The 20,683-nt window shown below is 46.5% G+C and overlaps 1 protein-coding gene across 2 annotated transcripts in view; it reads right to left on the bottom strand.

The window, feature by feature from the left end:
- The window catches only part of XPNPEP1 (X-prolyl aminopeptidase 1), a 58,153-nt gene that overhangs the window by 8,479 nt on the left and 28,991 nt on the right, over nt 1-20,683 (bottom strand). For both annotated transcript variants that reach the window (XM_039250719.1, XM_039250720.1), the window contains 12 exons: nt 20,201-20,305; nt 17,763-17,855; nt 17,285-17,428; nt 15,479-15,574; nt 12,542-12,623; nt 10,862-11,072; nt 8,980-9,069; nt 8,405-8,455; nt 6,808-6,866; nt 6,601-6,678; nt 4,617-4,688; nt 2,097-2,157 (listed from right to left, as the gene is read on the bottom strand). In XM_039250719.1, coding sequence (XP_039106650.1) covers nt 2,097-2,157; nt 4,617-4,688; nt 6,601-6,678; nt 6,808-6,866; nt 8,405-8,455; nt 8,980-9,069; nt 10,862-11,072; nt 12,542-12,623; nt 15,479-15,574; nt 17,285-17,428; nt 17,763-17,855; nt 20,201-20,305 — 1,142 coding nt within the window. The remainder of the gene's footprint in view (nt 1-2,096; nt 2,158-4,616; nt 4,689-6,600; nt 6,679-6,807; nt 6,867-8,404; nt 8,456-8,979; nt 9,070-10,861; nt 11,073-12,541; nt 12,624-15,478; nt 15,575-17,284; nt 17,429-17,762; nt 17,856-20,200; nt 20,306-20,683) is intronic.

Below are 20,683 nucleotides of genomic sequence, written 5' to 3'. Positions count from 1 at the left end.
GAAATGCTGATGCATAGGAGCACATGTACCCCAATGTTCACAGCAGCACTCTCAACAATAGCTAAAACATGGAAAGAGCCTAAATGTCCATCAACGGATGAATGGATCAAGAAGATGTGGCTTATCTATACCATGGAATACTACATGGCAATGAGAAAGAATGAAATCTGGCCATGTGTAGCAACATGGATGGCCCTTGAGGGTGTTATGCTGAGCGAAATAAGTCAGGCAGAGAAGGACAAATATCATATGTGTGCACGTATAGGAGGATTAGGAGGAACTTAACTGAGGACCATGGGGGAGAAGAAGGAGGGAAATGGTGGGGGAAAGGGAGAGAGGCAAACCATGAGAGACTCTTGAATGCTGAGAACAAACTGAGGACTCATGGGTGTGGGGGGGGAGGGGGGAGATGGGCATGGAGGAGGGCACTTGTGGGGATGAGCACTGGGTGTTATATGGAAACCAATTTGACAATAAACTATTTGTAAAAAAAATTTAAAAAAAAATCTGGTAGAAAAAAAGCTTGGCCGTGGGACCAATTTTCCAGAAAATCTGGAAATTAAATTTAGTAAAAGAGAACTGTCAGAGAGATGACCCCCCAGATCCTTCCCTGATAATGAACATTCTGACATACTCTGAGCATGAGAAAGACTAGAAGTAGGAGAAGGTACTGGGGATGCTAGCTAACATTTACCGAGCGATTCCTCTGTGCCAGGCATGGTAGTAAGCATGGACCATTTAATCCCACACGTCATGATGGAGATGCTGTGGTCATCCTCACTTGACATAGATATTACCCAGCATGCCGGGTGGCACACTTCATAAGTGGCAGCATCTGTCCTTGAAGCCAGGAGGTCCTGCCTCAGCCTCTGTGCCCCTGACCAATGTTACACTCAGGGGTTATCCCTAACTGCCTGGATAAGGAGAGTGCTGCTTGGAAGGTTAGTGGCTTGCTCGTAAGATGCAGAGTCAGGACTAAACCCACACTCTTCAATCTGGTCTGGAATTCTTCACCCAGAACAAAAAGAGACACACCAAAGGTACATGGACCCAAGGCCAGACTCCTCTAAGGTGCTCATGCCTACAAACAGATGAGGCCCAGGACCTAAAGTATGAAGTTTGCTCCACTGCACTGCATAAAACCCTCTTCCTTGGATAAACTTCCTGCAGGAGCTCTGAGAAAAACAGATGCACTGAGACTCCACCAACATTCACTGGATAGTGACTGATCCGGGAGCTTGCAAGGTTCATGGAAGCTTTACAACCCGCCCTGGAGGCAGGAATTCTAATCCCCACTTCTGTGGACATGTCTAAGTGCTCTACTCAGGGGCACAGAGCCAGTAAACAGCAGAGAAGGCCTCGAGTCCAGTCTCTAGACTCGTGGTGCACATCTCTCTAACTCACCGCTATCTCCTCCTTTCCAGGCCAGACAGACCAAACACTGAACAGTGTATATCATTTCAGAGCGTTCCTAGAGCTAAGCCTATAAATGGAAATGCTGAACTTGAAAAAAGAAGGGGGGTGGCTTTCAGAATCAAATCTAGACGCTGTTTGTAAAAAGCATACATTTCACTACCCCACTCCCATCCCCAAAGAGGTTTCCTGACTTGAGAGAATACTGAAGCTGTTTAAACTTGAATCTGAGTTGCTTTGACCTTAGCAGACAGAATGCTTTTAAAATGTCTCCAGCAATTAATTAAATGGAGATCATAAAGGAGATACACTTGACTCCACAGTAATGAGCTATTTTACTATCCCACATATAAATTTAGTTACACAATTCCTTTTTTTTTTAGTGTTTTTTTATTTATTTCTGAGAGAGAGAGAGAGAGAGAGAGAGAGAGACAGCGTGAGCAAGGGACAGTCAGAGAGAGAGGGAGATACAGAATCTGAAGCAGGCCCAGGCTCTGAGCCAGCTGTCAGCACAGAGCCCAACACGGGGTCCGAACCCACCAACTGTGAGATCATAACCTAAGCCGAAGTCGGATGCTTAACCGACTGAGCCACCCAGGCGCCCAGCACAATTCCTTTTCTTAAAAGCAATGCTCTTCTTATGAAAGCAGAGAGGCCCTCTCAAGTTTTCTGCTCCATCTTACCTTCTCATAGGCTGTAGGGGTCCCAAAATGCATGGTCCGTGTCACATCAGTGGTTCCATCCCTTTCCAAAGGAAAGGACAAATTAGTTTTCACTCCAAATAAGCTTTTGCTCAAATATGAGATAGGTGAGGATATGGAGAAATTAGAACCCTCATACACTGCTGGTGGCCATGTAAAATAGTGCAGCCACTTTGGAAAATAATTTCAGCTCCTTAAAAGGTTATAAATATGGAGTTATCATATGCCTCAGCAATTCCATTCCTAGGTAAATACCCAAGATAAGTGAAGATCTAAAAACCTGTAAACAGTTGAACATAAGGGAAGGGAAGCAAAAATAATACAAAAAAAAAAAAAGAAAGGGGACCAAAACATAAGAGACTCTTAAACACAGCCACAGGGCTGCTGGAGGGGCTGTGTGGGTGGGGAGATGGGCTAAATGGAGGAGGGGCATTAAGGAAGACACCTGTTGGGATGAGCGCTGGGTATCCTACATAAGGGATGAACCACTGGAATCTACTCCTGAAATCATTATCGCACTATATGCTATAATAAAAGCATGTAAATTAAAAAAAATAAATTTAAATAAATAAATAAAAACCTGTATATACATTCATAGTAGCATTATTCATAAAACCCAAAAGGTAGAAACAACTTAAATGGCTATCAATGGATAAACAAAATGGGATTATTATCCGTACAATGAATATTACTTAGTAATTAAAAGGAATACAGTATTGGCACATGCTATATCATGAATGAACCCTGAAGACAGAAGCCAGGCAGAGAAAGCCACACATTATATATAATTGCATTTATATGAAATGTCCAGAATAGGCAAGCCCATATAGAGAAAGCATAATAATGGTTTCCTGGGTAGGAGAAAATGGGAAGTGATTGCTAATGGGCATGGGTTTCTTTTCTAGGGGTGATAAGTATGTTTCAAAAGCGCTTGCGGTGATGGCTGCACACTTCTGTGAATATACTAAAAACCACTAATTGGATACTTCCCGTGAGTAAATTGTATGGTATGTGAATTATATCTCAATAAAGTCATTTAAAAAAATTAAATGAGGGGCGCCTGGGTGGCTAAGTCGGTTAAGTATCTGACTTCAGCTCAGGTCATGATCTCATGGTTTGTGGGTTTGAGCCCCGTGTCGGACTCTGTGCTGACAGCTCGGAGCCTGGAGCCTGCTTCCGATTCTGTGTCTCCCTCTCTCTGCCCCTACCCTGCTTGTGCTCTGTCTCTCTCTCAAAAATAAATAAACATTTGAAATATTTAAAAACAATTAAATGAGACAAAGTATGAATGCAAGGATGGCCTGATGTATTGGCAATAAATCTGTCAGGCCCTGATACACACAATGCGAGGAATTTCATGGGAGACAGTATCACTGGGGTTGTAAACAAAAGCGAAGAGGATGACATAAAGAGGAGCCTGCTTCTATCAAAAGAGGGCCGGGGCACGTGGGTGGCTCAGTCAGTTCAACGTCCGACTCCAGCTCACCGTTTGTAAGTCTGAGCCCCGCATCGTGTTCTCTCCTGTTAGTACAGAGCCTGCTTGGGATCCTCTGTCTTCTCTTTCTCTCTGCCCTTCCCCCACTTTCTCTTCTCTATTTCTCAAAAATAAACATAAAAAAAGAAAGAGAGAGAGCGAGCGAGCCACCTCCAATTCCTCCCATCAGGACAACAAACGACTGAACCGTAAAAATACCCAAAGGTATCTCTTAGAACACACTAACCCATATCCGCGACATAGAAGGGGTAACTTCTAGAATCCTGCTAAAATTGAGAAGTGAACCAAAACTTACACCAGGACCCAAACAACCTCAACACCCTGAGCTCTAGGCTGTTATCATGAATACCATCCCATGTGTTGCAAGGCTGGGCCGTGGTTTCCATGTATGGGGCGGAGCTCACTTAAAGAGCAGGCTCTCCCTCGTGGGACTGGGGCATTGAGAGGCCTTGCTCGTGCCTTCTCAATGCAGACAACACCTATTCCAGCTCCCTCCCCTGGATTCCACAGCGAGACCCAACCAAATCTTGGGTTCTCCTCTGAAAAACTTTCTAGAGGAGGAGTGTGAAAGGAGCAAGACGTGAAGACAAAAATTCAGAAATTCAGGGGCAACCTAGTTTCTCATTCATTCATTCAAAATGAATCCCTTACTTCCCAAGGCCCTGAGGCCTTTGCAAGTCCAGAGAGCTAGCAGGCAGTTTCTGAGCTAGGGCAGAAGCCTTTCCAGTGGTTTTGAAAGCTTGCTTTCAGTTATTTATTTAGTATTTAAAAACACTCGGCCAAGAACTAAACATTCCTATCAAACAGTCTTTTGTGGGAAGAGTCACCACTGGGCTCTTTCAACTATGGGTGAAAGAAAAGAACAAGACACGGGAACGAGTCCATTAGTGGCAGGTGCAGAGTGAGAGTCTCAGCTGAGCGCTCTCGGCTGGAGCCTGGCTTGCCCCCCCCATTCGACTGCTTTGACCCAACACCGTCAAGTTCTATGGCAGCCCTAGTTCACTTACTTGTATTGAGCGCCCGAGTCAATCAGGTACACCTCATCTAGTGACAAGGTCCTATTCGTCTCAGGGACCGGCCTAAGAAAGTTAAGTAAAACTTAATTAGTCCACAAATGTAAACACTTCCTGAATCTGGGAGGGGGACATATAAGAGTTCCTTATACTATTCTTACAACTTATGTAAGTCTGAAATTACATCAAAATTAAAATTACCCACTAAATTAACTATTCCACATAATTTAAACTTCTAGAACGACTCAAAGACCCAGTCGACCTATCTCCCCAAATGGATAAACAGTTCAAGAGAAGGCAAAGAACAACATATTTCTTTATATCTAGCTCCATTTGTGCCTGGGACAAAAGAGATGTTCATGAAATAATTGTAAAGGCTATAAAAATAATAATCATTAGATGCAACAGGACCAAGCTAGAGTCCTGAGAACTGGGAATATAGCAGCCTGGAGTCACTAGTCCCTGTGTGTGGGGTTCCCAGGCCCCGGCCTCAGCCCCCATGTCCTTCCCTCAGTCCTGACCCTATAAGGGGCCTCCTCACTTCCCAGGCCACCAGACAGGTAGAAGGGAAATGTCTCAACTCGGGAGGAAAACTAAAGGGATGTTCACGGAATAGACCACAATGTTCTTATGCTGAAGCACTTTTTCCAAATGAACATGAAGTATTTTTAAAAAGTGATCTGATTTCCCCATGCCATTTCCAGGCAGAATCACTGCACTGGGAAATACTACAAGGAATAAGAGCATTCCAAGTCTCTGCCCTGCCACTGAGAGAAGAGCTCCCTCATTTCCAGGCACCACCCCGTCTCCAGCACTATGGGCATCAGTGGCTACTTGAGCCGAATGACTGAAAAGGACAGCCAGACATGGAAGCAACGTCCTGTTTCTCAACAGGCTTCCTGCAGCCCATTGTGAAAAAATGCCAGAGCAGAAGCAGACTTCTCCCCCACTTGATCTGAATTCTTTTTAATGCGTTAATTACATGCAAAATTCTAGGATAGTATCCAGCCAAGAAATTCAGCACCTGAATTAAACATTAAGACAAAAACTGAAGTCCTTTTGATATTTTAATTTTGGACCAGAAGCACAAATATGAGAGAGCTGCACAATCACAGTTGTGACTATCTCCCACACAGCTTCAAAATTTGCCCCAAGACTAAAAGCTCTAAAAGCAACTATTAAAAGGGGGTGGGGGAGGGATCTCTGCCCGAGTACAGTCCAGTGAGACAGACCAAGTGTTCTTCCCCTGACTGTGGACCTCACAGATACAGAGCAAAAAACTCAAACGGCCCAACACAAGGCAAATCCATTCGACTGGGCAATTCTGAAGCTGAAGTCCAATAACCATGCCAAGTTCCATTTCCCACCATCTCCACAGACAGATCAGTCCTGAACTTATCTGCGCCCCTCCCGTCTCTCAGTGAAAGGAATGCTTGGCTCTGTGAGTCCACAGGCTCTTGGGCTCTTGTAAGTCATCTGCTAAAATTCCCTGTGGGCTGGGTGCCAAGCTTTAAGCCCACAAGGAGGGAAGAAAGGGTGCTGATTATCTCCCTCACCACAACAGTATGCTCAACAACCTAGTGGTAAGTTTTCGGCACGGAGGTGATGGAGTTCATAAGATGTCTGGACTCATGCATCAAGAAGGCTGCCATTATCAAGAAAGACAAACACCATTCACCATGATCAAGAGCTATGAATATGGCTTCTGTAGCCACAGAAAGGAAACGGGGACAACCCATTTGATTACATCGTGAAGAATGTCAATCATGCCATAGGCCTGAGCCTAAGCGGAGGCTCCCAAAAGGCAGAGACTAGGAGATTTAGAGAAAACAAGACCTCATTTCCTACATAAGAACAGTCTTAACAGACACATGGAGGGGGCACTGGGGCCTCTGGTAGAATAATGTCTCTCCCCTGCTCAGGCTCCTGTGCAGAAGCAGCAGCAAAGCCAGGCAGCGTGCTCCTCCGCATGCCTTACGCGTAGTGAATGATGGCGCCATTGGGTCCCGTACTGGAAATCGTTGGGAAGCTCAGGTCCACAAAGTCAGCCTGTTGTCTGGAACACAAAGGCACACAGAGCAGAGTGGCTTAAAGAATTTTATTGTGCTAACAATCAGGGCCCTCTCAGCCTCATTTAACTTGCCAAAGAAATGACCACAAGGTTCCTGCGCGCACGGATCCATACCTGCGAAATTCCTCAGCCTTGTCGGCAGCTGAGATCTCCGACACACCACCTTTGGGCACCTACAAGGAAGTTGCTCAGTGAGTCATCTGGAGTGACAGATTCACGTGTTTATTACATGTTACATGGGATGCATTAAGAGCTTATTTTTTCCTCAGCTGTCCAACCTACAGGACACAGCTGATATCTTGTCTTTAACCAGGAGGGAACTTCCAAGACTCTTAACCAAAGCCATCTAAAGGAGAAGGGTTTCTAGCCTTTCCATTTTTCACTTAACTCTCTGCCTCAGTGTTCTATCCTAAAACCTTGCCAAACTTAATCCATCCAAGTTGAAAAATTCAAAAGCATCTCCTGCTAGGATATCGTCCTGAGAAAGTCACCCTAAATACATAAAGAAGATAAACGCAAAGATATTATTACAGGGTGATTAATAATGGCAAAAAAATTTAAAAATGATCTAAACACGTGAAAACTGGAGCAATGGCAAATTGGTCTAACCACTAAACACAACCTCTCTGATTGGATCCCTTTTTCTGTGAATTTTTTTTTATTCAAGTATAATTGACACACAAGGTTATGTTAGTTTCAGGTGTAGAGCACAGTGATTCATCATCTCTATGCTGTGCTCACCACGAGTATAGCTACCATCTGTCAGCACACGATGCATTTACAATTTGGATCCTTGTTAAGGCCTCAAAGCACATGGAAAATGTTCACACCGTGATACTAACTGAATAAAATAAAATACAAAATTGTATCTATACGCTGAGAGGTGTGTAAAACTTATTCACACAGAAGAAAAACAGCCTGAGGGAATAAAATAGTGACACAGGTAGGAATAAGGGTGAGATCTTTTTTCCAGTTTAAGTTACTTTTTAAAAAAAAATGTTTTTAATGTTTATTTTTGAGAGAGAGGGAGAGAGGGAAAGAGACAGAGTGTGAGTAGGGAAGGAGCAGAGAAAGGAGACACAGCATCTGAAGCAGCTCCAGGCTCTGAGCTATCAGCACAGAGCCCGATGCAGGGCTCAAACTCATGAGTTGTGAGATCATGACCTGAGCCGCAGTCGGACACTTAACCAACTGAGCCACCCAGGCGACCCTCCAGTTTAAGCTACTTTTAAAGAGCTGTTTATATGATATTTAAAGGAACCTGAGACTGTTTAATAACAGCACAAAGAAGTCCCCCTGCTGTCAACCATAAGGAATGAAAGGGCAAGAAACTAATGGCCAAGAGGCAATTAACTATAAAGTTTTAACTCTTAAATTGAAAGATCTTTTTCTCTTAATATAGTCAGCTTGCCTATAATATTATTGTGAGTCATTTTTCCTCATAATAAAATTCCACTTAATTATAAGACAATGCCTTGACCCAAAAAGAATCCTCTCTGTTAAGGAAATTCCTTTTTCATCTGTGTTACTATTTTCTATAATCAAAAAAAATTTCTAAATACACGCACACCAAATTTCCAGAAAGGACTGCCAAAAGCAAGTACTAAAATTAGATGAAGACCTTAGACCTTATGGTCATCAGAGCACGGAGGTGCCTCTGAGAACTGTTGAGTAATCTACATCCATGTGTTGAACAAGACTAAGAACCCACCTCTTTCTCCAGCCAGTTAAAGAGTTCACAGAGGGCGACAGCATCTTTAATCTGTGCAAACAATAGAGACATTTTTTTACAAGATATTACTGAAAATCAGCAGGCAAATTCAGTGCCCAGGCCTCAGGTGGTACTGAGAAGGCTGGACCCATCGGCTCAACCACCAGACATCAGGGCTGTCCCTGCAGGCACTTCCTGTGAACAAGTACGCAGCAATTCCCACCAGCAGGGAAAGGGCTCCCCTGCTGTTCAGTAGTTCAGGCAACAACAAGGAAAGGGCCTTTCTAGACCCACCACTTGGTCTTGAAACATACTCTGGGCCTTTTAAGAGGCATCATCGTCTTTTTCATTATCATCATCATCACCATCATCATCATCATCCATGCCCTTTTTGTGTTGTACATTAGACTCTGTAAAGACCTAGTCCACTCAGTATTTTATTTCATTCTCTCATTAATGCTGGAAGGCTCAAAGAATGTCCGACCTTGTGCCAGGCTCAAAGCCACACAACAGGTGAGGAACTGGGCCTTCCAACCACCATACACTCCGTCTTCCGCACAGGCTGCTTTACTCACATGGGCTCGGCGCATGCCTTCTGATTCGGCAGAATTCTTCACAGCTTTGGCGATGCAGATGGGGGTGTAAGGCATATAGCAGCGATGGTCCTGGGACAAAAGGTGTAGTGTGGGAAACTGAGCCTGGCTCCATTCACCCAAGACCAAAGCAATCACCTCTTCACCCGCACATCACACTGAAGACAGACCATGTGAAGAGCTCCCGCTCAGGACCCATGGAGCTGCGCCTGGGGATCAAAGACCTGTCCCTTTTGGTGGATGACTCTCAGCTTGAATTCTTCCAAAAGGTAAAGTACATCAAACAAGATTGTTTTTCTTCTGTCCCCCACATCTTCAGCTCTTTGGCCCTGCTGGCTGCCGGCCATGAGGAAGATAATGCTTTTCAAGCCTCCACGGTCATGGTCAGAGTCCACTAACAGATCAAAGCTTGACTGAAATAACCCCTTTCTTGAAAAAGCACAAAGGAGGCTTTTTCCCACTGGGGACACACATGACCGTGAGAAAGTCCTGCTCCTTCCCCTGTCTTGCTCAGGGATCGCAAACTACCTACTATTCATGGTCTGATCATATAGGGCTGGGGAAGACCCTTCCCAATTTGAGAACAAGTTAGAGCCCAGCCCTGCATTATGGAGGGGGGGGGGGGGCGGTTAGGATCACCTTGCACTCGCACAGAGCTTCTTGGAAGGCTTTCATTCTTTCTAGGCTCCTTATTCCCTCGCTCCTACGTGCATAGCCCTCATGAAACAGAGAAGGCAGGCATGATCCCCTAACTTAGATCAAGGAAGCAAATCTCTGAGCAACTGAGTGTCATACAGTGTGAGAGTGGCAGGGCACACTGGCAAGCAAGGTCTCAGTGTGCCAGGCCTGGAGAAGAGAGGAGACCCCTGGGCTTGCTAAAGGCCACTCGGCACCCAGAGGCTCCAGGCAGAATGTTCAAAAAGGCTACATCCAAGGTGCCTTGGATTCCAGTCCTGCCCTGAGCCCTAGCTAAAATGAGGGGACAGGTGTTCACTGCTTAGCATAACCCAGCAAGGGCTAAGTAAAGGGCAGGGGTATCACTATCATTTGACTTTCAACAAGTCCCCAACTTCCCAAGCCCCTCCAGGCATTCAGTGTCCTTAGCCTATAAAACATGGTGGGGGAGGAGCACACACAGAGTACTGTTTCCCAGAGGTCTCATACCACCAACACGGCTCTTACCCTGGCTGCCTGGCCTCTAGACCTTCAGTTACAATACTTTTCTTTAGGCTATCTTTACTTACAAAATATTTTTTAATGTTTATTTATTTTTTGAGAGAGAGAGAGACAGAACATGAGCAGGGTTAACGCAGACACAGAATCTGAAGCAAGCTCCAGGCTCTGAGCTGTCAGCACAGAGTCCAACATGGGGCTCGAACTCCTCAACCCCGAGTTCATGAGCTGAGACAAAGTCAGACGCTTAACCAACTAAGCCACCCAGGAGGCACCCCTCTTTAGACCATCTTTAAAGCAACTTAGTTTGTTTAAAATTCTGTCTTAAGAAACAATTTATATCATCATGGTCTCAAATACTAGAAATATTTTTCCTAGTATACACTAAGTTGCTTTTAAAACAGATAGTATTTAAATAAACCTAAGTCTGAGTGTATACCACCTAAACTCACCTCTCATGCCACACACTGAACACCACCGGACTCAGTGAGTTCTAAGGGCCCTCAGACTCTCAATATGGCTCTAGCCCAAAGGGCTCATGCAGGGACAGGACATCTCTGATCTGACAGCCAGACCCAGAGATCTTCCAGAACAACCTCTGTTTCAAAGACAAAGCTGCATGATGCCAGAACTGGGAAGGGGCTGGCAGCTGGAACGTGGCAGACTTTGGATGGGCCTCAGGGCTACCAACCTTGGGGATGGCCTCGCTTATGGCGTAGCTGGCCTTGTCGCTGACCCACACCTTCTCCCTTGGGGAGAGACTGGCACACAGAGCCTTGAGCTCGCTCAGGATGGACTTGTAGGGAAGCACCTGGATTCTGTATTCAGCTTCTGGGCCTAAGTCAAAAAGCAGATGCTCCTTCACGTTGGGGGCATCTACGCGGTCACCATCAATGAAGAGCCTGCAGAGGGGCCAGAGGTGAGGTGACAGAAAAGGAGGATATGTAAGTTGGGGATGGGGGTTGGGAAGCACACACCCACATATACACATCAGGCTCCATCTTCTAGCAATCAAACCAAGCAGCTTCCCCTTGCTCCCCATTCCTTTCCCAAATTCTGCTCCCCAAACTGTATGCCTATCCCTGTGTATGTTATCACCGTCCACCCCATTCCTCAAGCCCGGGCCTGGACACTGTCCGTTCCCTCCACTAAGATCCTTGGCCTATAGTGTAAATCCTGCTCACACCTGTCCAGTTGTGACTGCGGCCTTGCCTAGTCACCAGCCAGGCTCCGGCTGCCCCCGTCTCTCAGCTGGATTAGCGCCACAGCCTCCTAACTGGCCTCCCTGCATCCAGTCTGCCCCAGCCAGCCCAGGTTTCCCAGCCATGGTATTCTTTATGATTTACAAACCTGATCATGTGGCTCCCTGTGAAAAAGTCATTCAACGGCTCCTGAGTGTCCTCAGGATAGAGGTCCGAGCTCCTGGACACAGTTCACGGGGCTTCATTTATGTGGCCCCTGCTCACCTTCTGGCCTCACACTCTATGTTCCAACCACACAACTGCTCCAGGCCCTCCTCAGGCAGCGTGCCCTCTCCTGCCCAGAGGCACTGAAAATGTCGTTCCCTCTGCTTAGATCACCATTCTCCTCGCTCCCCACTCACCTAGCCAACGCACACGTGCCCTTGATCCCTGCTTCAATATTACTTTCCCCAAGAGTCTCCTCTGACCCCCAAGTTTATGTCAGGCCCCTTGTGTAACACCTATACCTATCCCACTGATGGGTCAGTGCCCACTTACATGCCCCGAAGCCCCTGAAGAGATATTTATCTCCCCAACTCTAGCCTGGCACCCTGGCTCTCATTCACCCTAGCACCCAACAGAGACCTCATCAACTTAATAAATGGAAGCTGAATAAAGAGCCATCCAAATAGCAGAGCAATTGCAGGAAGGCTTTAATATAAACAGTTCGACAAGGCTTTAATATAAACAGTGTCATTTCTGACCTTCAAAATGCCTGGGCTTATTTGAACTGTGGATCCAGGATTATATAACTGAGTCCACATATCCCTTAACCCTGGCTGCTACAAAACTTAGAATCAAATGTGTGGTCCGACCAAGACTCCGCAGCAGGAATTTTGTGAAATAGACTCATTCCAATTTTGTTCTGATGTCCCTGCCTAGTAATTTCTTTTATCGTCTAGGACTAGAGATACTTTCATAGATTTCAAGTCATTCGGGAGATTGAGAGGCAGGATGTAAAAAAAAATACCTACTGTTAAGGAAGACAAGAAGGGAAAGGAAAAGAGGGGCAGAAGAAAAGCAGTACATCAGCAGGATGTCAGGCAGGGACGGGGTTGACCGGCATGGGGAGACGGGGAATCTGAGGAGCTGTGAGGAAGGAAAGACTTCCCAGTGTGGCCCACACTCACATGATTGCCTCCAATCCTATGATCGCATAGGAGAAAAACACGGGATTGTGCTCCACGTCTGATCCTCGGAGATTGAACAGCCCTTTAAAAAAAAAAAAAAAAAAAAAAAAAAAAAGCCCTGTCACCTGCCTGACTTGAGATTATAAGTGATAGCCTGGAGGGCAGGGAAGCGCTTCAGCACCCATGGAAAGGCTTCCGTGGAAGGATTCAGTGGCACCTCTCAGAAAAGCAGGAAACCTCACTTCCTGGTTCCACTTTGAGCTGCAGTTGCTCATGTCCGCCAAATGGTGGCACCAAAACTGTTTCTGACGCTGCCATATCACTGTCCCAGGAACAGAATGGAAGTTAGTCAAAAAACGGGAGGATTACCCTGCAAACAAAGAGTTGAAATCGTCCCCCTGGTGGTGACCTGCCAGGCCTGGCCTTGCAGCAGTAACCTGGCACTCCCAAGTGAAGGGAAAAGAGCCAAGCACTCTCTCTCCCTTCTGAAGGAAACAAAGTAAAGTAGAAAACTAGAGACCCACCCATGAGGAGGAGGGGAGCCCAACTACAGCCCTCTGGCTAAAAGTCAAGGAGCCCTGAGGAGGAGGAGCTTCCCAGCAGAGGAACAAAAACAGGGAGTCAGTGGTGGCCTTTAGGCCCATGAATGACACCCAAATCAGAGCCTACCCGAGGGTCTGCTATGATACCAAACTGGAGTGGAGGACCCACCTACCGCCAGTGTTAAAGGAGTTTGGGGAGATCACTGTATGTTTAAGAAACGACAGGGGTCGGCAGAGAGAATAGCTAGGGTCCCAAAACTTCCAGACACCTAATGCTTGCTCTCCTGAAGAATACAGTATTTAAAAAAAAAACCCTAGTGAGGAAAGTTCTACCTCTACTTTAAAATAATGGCTTCTCACAGTAAAGAAATGAAGCTCTACCTATCAGACTAGCACTTTAAAAACAACAGAACCAGGGAACCTGGGTGATTCAGTCTGTTAAAACTGTCTGACTTCGGCTCAGGTCTTGATCTTAATGGTTTCTGATTTCGAGCCCTGCTTCGGGCTCTCTGCTATCAGCACAAAGCCCACTTCAGATCTTCTGCACCCGCCCCCCTTCCGCCCCTCTCCTGTCACTTGTTTGCTCGCTCTCTCTTTCTCTCTCAAAAAATAAACATTAAAAATTTTTAATAAAAATTTTAAAAGTAAAAATAAAAACGACAGTACCTGGGACTGGGAAGGGTGTGGCAAGATAGGCATATTCCTGTCCACTGTAAACAATTTTAGCAGGTAATGCCAAGATGGGTCCAAAGGCCTACCACGCACACACCCTCTACCCTGTAATCCCCCCCTTACAGCAACCAGAAACAGAAGAAACTTATCAGAAACAAAGACACAGATTTTGATGCACTAACATTTTGATAGTAGCATCATCATAAAATCACCGGAAAATCAAAAATAACCCAAAGGTCATCCTTAGGGGAATGGGTAAGTATATTATGGTGTAACCATATGACGGGATATTTATATTTACTTAAATTATGATTATATTTGCTTAGAGTATGCTGAAACGTTGGAAAAATCAAGCTACAAAATTATAAATGCACAGAATATTAACAGTGATTATCTCTCAGTAACAAAATTATAGGTGCTTTTTTTTCTTCTTTTTACTTCCTCTACATTTTCCAGGTTTTCCACAATGGGAATATGTTTTCTTAAAATCAAAGGGAGAAATTAACTTCATATATATTATCTTCCCTGATGTCGAGGTTATTAGTTAATGAAGGATAGAAGTCACTGACAGATGTCAAGTATCACTGATACCTGACAAAGTTTTGGGGCTGGGGACTGGAGAGATAGGACACTGTGTAGTAGGGTCTCTTTCTCTAATGAGAAAATAAAAAATAAGGTAGTGCCTCTTCTCAGTCACCCTTGGTCAAATCCAGTCAGAAAAGGAAGATGGAAGATGGCATGGGAAGATTCACCAAGATTCCTTCAGGTTCTAGAGGATGACAAGGTACTAAACAATTGTATGCGGGTTGTTTAAGGTCTAAAGATTCAGAAATTGCTACTGTATTAAAAAAGCTGGTGAAAAATGTTCAGTCCCTGAGTTTTCTGAGGGACAAATATTTCTAGAACAGGGGGTGCCTATGTTCTAGACAGAGCATGAGTAGGAGAGGGACAGAGAGAAGGAGACACAGAAACTGAAGCAGGCTCCAGGCTTCGAACTGTCAGTGCAGAGCCCAATGTGGGGCTCAGACTCATGAACCATGAGATCATGGCTTGAGCTGAAGTCGACACTTAACCAACTGAGCCACCATGGCACCCCATAAGCTTCCAACTCTTGATCTCAGCTCAGGTCATGATCTCGTGGTTCATTAGTTCAAGCCCCACATGGGGCTCTGCACTGACAGTGGGAAGGCTGCTTAGGATTCTCTCTCCCTCTCTCTCTGCGATTCTCGCTTGCATGCTCTCTTTCTCTCTTTCAAAATAAATAAATAAAAACAAAAGTTAATATATTTCTAGAACATTCTCACTGTGAAGAATATAGGGAGGGGCCTACAGGAAAAGCATAGAGAAAAAAAAAATCTCCTATGATGCTACTTCTACAGCTATAGAGACACATGAATGTTGACAGACACAATCTGTTAGGAAGGAATGCCCTTCCTCAGAGGGGTCACAGTCCTGAAGGGACTGGCCAGGAGTGGACATCCACCACAGATTTAACATCAGCCTCTGGCTGTAATACCACTCTGGGCAAAGCTACATTCCTCTCCTCCATCCTCTGTAATTCTTTCTCCATCCTACTTGGTGTATCGTATAATCATTTGGTGACATAGGTCTTCTGTTTATTCCCTGGCCACTCAGAAAGCTGATGTGCATGAACACAAAGATTCCCAGAGAACCCAGGGAGACACTGGGTAACATGCCCAAACAGTAAAGCCAGAGCACTCACACGCGATCTCATCCAGGGCGGTGACCACAAACCACACGACGTTCCTCTCGGCCATTTTCAACCGAAGGTCTGCAACCTTGTCCTTCCAGGAGGTTCCTGCAAGAAGCAAATGTGCCTGCGGCTCGGGCCCTGGTTCCACGGACGCACAGGAGCCAAGAGAGAGAACCCATCTGAGCCTTCTGAGCCAGTACCACATCTTACAGGGCGCGTGTTGCTCGAGCAAGCAGAAGGCGTGGATGTAAGCCTCTGTCCAAACCTGTTGACTTTCCAGAGCCCTGACTGCCTCACAGACAAAATGAATACATTTGTTCATCCAGCAAATGTCTGGGAAGCATACAGACCTCCCAGGCACAGATATCTGCCAGGCATTGTACTGGTTGCTGCGGCTAGAGCTCTGGGCTATACCCAGTCCCTGGCCTCGGGGTACTTACAACCTAGAAGGGAAGGCAGATCATTAAACCAGCAATAGTTACACTTCCGGGTAAGGACTGGCACAATAGCAGGGGCATAGGGAGCTACGAGAACATACTGCCCAGCAGGGAAAACGCCCCCAGTTGTACAGGCCAGGGGACCGTCACCACCACTTTACTTTCTTGGAGCCGAAACACTCGCCCCTTCGTGCTAAGACCTAAGAACCCCGTGATCTGGCTCACTGGGACTACTGCGTCTAAATCACATGTGTGCTGCCACAGCCAGGGCCTCCGCGGCTCTCCAGGACGGGACAGTAGCGCGGGAGAAGCTCACCCCAGCCCCAGCACAACCACCACCATCCCTGCCACAAAGCGGTACTTTCACCTCCGGTGAAGCCACCCAGGAGCAGGGCAACCGTCCCTCTCCTTCACCCAGCACCTGGCACAGCGTCCTGCACATAGCAGGCGCTCGTGTTTGTTGAACACGAGTCTTACCCCCAACATCTGCTCTCCCCTCTCCTACAAGTAATAGGTCAGAGCCTCTGATTCAGTTTTTTAAAAATTCAAAACATGCCGATGGAAAATGTTTAGCTGACCCTGGGCCACTCACTGGACCTACCCCCTGACGCTGCAATACCCTCTGGTGAGGGCGTCACAAGGAGAGCAAGCTGGGAGCTGCCCCCACAACCAACACGGCTTTGAAGATCAGCTCGGGAATGCTGTTTAAAACTTGGCAAGAGTCCGGGCTGTAATGCTTTCTTCCCAGGACCCCTCTGGGCAATCTGCCTACATTCCAGACATCCCCCATCCACCTCTACTCTGCTGTTTCTAGCACACGACTGCCTCCCCTGCAGCCCCACCTCCCTGGCCTCTCTCTGCATCCCTCACCCATAAATCCACACTTTCAGCTCCCACTAACAGTTCATAGACTTGCTCTTCGCTGACCGCTATCAGACAGGCCAAAGAACCCCACCCATGCCCCAAAGCCTCTAAAGCAGAAGGTACGAGATGGAGGGTGGGCGGGCCTTGGGAGTAAGCCTGCAAATGTGAGCCAAAGAAAAGGAAATGGAACCCAGAAACCCCTCAGCCCTGTTTCCAATACCAGACATGTGAGAGAGGCAGTGAGCCACAGGCTAGTAAAAAAGCCATCTTAGCCGCAGCCAAAGGTCTGCCCAGAAGAACAGGGCGAGAATAAATTATGCAAAGTAGGTGGTAAGTAAATAGCAACCGTGGAAACAAATAAAGCTCCTGCTTTCATGAAATGCCCCACTGTGCCAGCTTGGGGCAAAATCCTCCCGTGAGCTCAAGTCTGATTCAGAGGACAGGGATGGGAGAGAGTGGTGACAGGTGGAGGGGAGATGGGTGGGGGCCCTGCTGGGTGCGGCACAGTTCTGACCTGTGTAGTCAAGGCCCAGTGTGAGGAGGGGCTTGCACGGGCGCTCAGGACGGTCTGTCCAGATTTTGTCCACAAGGTTCTCCTTGACAGGAAGGAGGTGGTGGCCTGCACTTCTCAGAACCTTGGCCATCTTCTTCCAGTAATCTGGGGAGAAATACATGTGGCCCAGCCATGCATGAACTGAATGGCATCTCGGCCAAGGCAGGCAGCAGGGCCTCAAGAACCCAGCACCTTCTGAAAGCTGACCCTCCCGTGGCCCAGCGCTGGGCGTGTGGCTGAGGAACCACGAAAAGGTTACCTTCACCAACAGCCTTCCCCTGCCTCTCTGCCAGAACTCTTCTCCTCCCCTGGATCTTTGTCATGACATCAAGTCATGCCGAACCCCCAAGGATCCACGTCCCACAAGTGAACAAGGACAATGGAGAGGCATCTAGAACCCACTTCCTCACTCAAGCTGGAAGAACTCCAGCTCACTCACCCGTAGGAATGATCAGTGGGTCCACACCAACCCTGGATCCTTCAGGAAGTACACTCACCAGCCAGTCTTCCTGAGTTGGTGTGTCCTTGAGACCTACACAGGAAAGAACAGAGAAGAAACAATTCCCAGTGGACCCGAGCTCATAGTCCTACCCAGAAGGAAGCAATTCACCAACATCATGATAAGGTAGACTGGTGGCACTTGGAAAATCTGAACTTCCCTTAATCCTGGAAGGCTGCAAAAAGTATAAGATGGTATATTTTTTCTTTTTCTTTTTTGAGAGAGCGAGCGAGAAAGAGAGGGAATGCACAAGCAGGGGAGGGGCAGAAAGAGAAGGAGAGCGAGAGTCCCAAGCAGGCCCTGTGCTGTCAGCACAGAGCCCAACGTGGGGCCCAATCTCCACGAACCACGAAATCGTGACCTGAGCCGAAATCAAGAGTCAGACACTTAACCGACTGAGCTACCCAGGCGCCCCTTGATTCCCAGGTGTATTAAGACAGAAGCACAAGACAAGAGGAAGACAGAAGACAAAGAAAGAAAAGGCAAGATTTTCGGTCGACTTCTAGGAAAAACAGCACCATGGGAATCACTGCAACATAGGTACGTGTGTCACTGCGAACAACATCTTCTCCGCCTTGGGTCACTTCACCACTACTGGTCACTTGAAGAGCACTTGGGTGGTGACTGGTGAAGGCTGGGAGCTGGGGGCCTTCCTCACATCCCACACCAGGTAAGGGAAACATGCACCTTGGTACACTCCCCTCACTGGAAGGCAGGGTGTCAGAGGGGGAGCCCCGTCCCTCAGCCAGGCCTGACTGGAGGGCTGACCACAAGTCTTCATAGCAAAGAAATCTTCTCAAAGATTAAGAGAGGTACACACAGGTACCTGTCACCATCATCTTTACAATGGCTCCCTGGCTTTCTGACTCCCGAGAGCAAAGAGCCCTTCCCGTTTCCAAGGGACTCGTCACACATACTACTCCAAACAAGCCTCAAGAAAGGAACTGAAGTTACTTTATATTTCAGTTTTTCTTTAATCCAAGCCAATACCTTCTATGTTCAGATGCATGCTTCTTAACTGATGAGATTTTTACTAAAAAGTTAACACGTTGGTGAGATACATGTATATTTAGAGTGAAAGTTCATATATTCTAAACCAGTACTTATCTTCACTATTTTCTCTCCTGTCTGCTGATAACCACATAACCACAGAGGGGAAGTTCAAAGATTTATAAAGAAATGAGCTCATGAACTTCAATTCCAAATAACTCCCTAAAAGCTGGCACTGAGCTGTTATTTTGCTATTTGACTCTCTGCTATTTTTTTCCCAAACCGCTAAAAAGCCACTTACTAACGAAGTTTCTTTTAATGTCCCTAGTACAACTTTTATAGGATGAAGTCATGCTATTTCCTAGCAGACAGATATCTGGCAAAACCCCAGGGATGAATCACTCCCAACCAAACCCACCAGAAAAGCCTGAAGAAAGGGGGCTTAGGGAAGACACGGCACACCAGGGATGGACTTGGAAGGAAGGAGGGTTCGTTCCCTGGGGCCACCACACACCTACTGGAAGGAACGAGCAGAATTTGCTCCTCTGATACTTTGCCCCCCAAAGTGCTAACAGACCTGACAGCTGGAAACATGGTCCCCAAAGAGAGTGCCCATACCCCAGGGTACACTGAATGGTTCACTGTAGTGTAAACAGAAAGTTTTAGGAAATCTATTTGTATTCGTTTTTTCTAAAAAATAAAGAAATTAATCTTTGCTTGCATTTGAAACGCAGAAGGACACCAGTATGTATATCTAAACTATAAACAAGTATACATATATGTTGAGGGTCCCTGAGCCATTAATTGAGGCATGCAATCAGAAAGTTTAAAGGCCACTGGCTTGTCCATTTATAACAGCCCCACAGCCCGAATGCCTGCTTCTGTGTGTGTATGTGCATGTATATGTGAGAGAAAGAAGGTTTTCTTGTGCCATGAACTGGATTCATTGTCCCCCCAGATTCATACGTTGAAGCCCCAACCCCAATGTGATTATATCTGGACAGAAGGATTTTAGGAGGTAATTAAGGTTAAATGAAGTACAAAAGGTGGAATTCTAATCTGATAGGATTGGTGGCCCTTTAAAAAGAAGAAAAGAGATCTCTCTCTCCGTCATGTGAGGACAGTGAGAAGGCGGCCGTCTGCAAATCAGGAGGAGGGCTGACACCAGAACCTGACCATGCTGACACCCTGATCTTCGACTTCCAGCCTTCAGAACTGAGAAAACAAATTCCCGCTGTTTAGGACACCTCGTCCATGGTATTTTGTTATGACAGCCCTAGCCGACTAAGACACCCTGAATTCTCAAAAGGGTCTATGGCCTCATAAAACCCTTGGGAACCTTCCCAAAGCTGGCCAAGTGAAGCTGGGCTGGCCTGGCCTCTACACACCCATCTTCATGAGCGTCCAGTTGCTGTCCATCTGCTTGGCAGCCTGGAGAAAGTAGCGTCCATCGGTCCACATGGCCGCATGCTCTTCTGTAATGATGGCCGTGCCTGCAGCAGGGGAGTAAAAAAAAAAAAAAAAAAAAAAAAAAAAAAAAAAAAAAAAAAAAAAAAAAAAAAAAAAAGAGATGTGTTTCTGACAACCAGAGAAGCTGCACACAGTGGCGGCAGGTGGGCAAGTGCAGTGAGCAATACGAGCCCTGTGGCCCAGCCCTCACCCCACCACTCACTCTAATGGGGCAGATGAGCCTCTGACTCCAGAGAAAGCTCTAGGCAAAAGAAGACAAGGCCACTGAGAACGAGCTGTGGGTCAAGCTCTGAAGGCTGCCTGAGGCCTGGTCCCTGCAAGGGACCCCATTTGCGCAGCACGAGTCAAGGCCAACAGAACAGAGGACTATGCACCTATGGTCAAAATGGCCTCATGGTCAA

The sequence above is a fragment of the Hyaena hyaena genome, unplaced genomic scaffold (assembly GCF_003009895.1).
Source record: "Hyaena hyaena isolate Hyena2069 unplaced genomic scaffold, ASM300989v1 scaffold_379, whole genome shotgun sequence".
Classification (NCBI taxonomy): Eukaryota; Metazoa; Chordata; class Mammalia; order Carnivora; family Hyaenidae; genus Hyaena; species Hyaena hyaena.
Note: the sequence above shows the minus strand (reverse complement) of the source record. Positions and strands in the feature narration are given on the sequence as shown.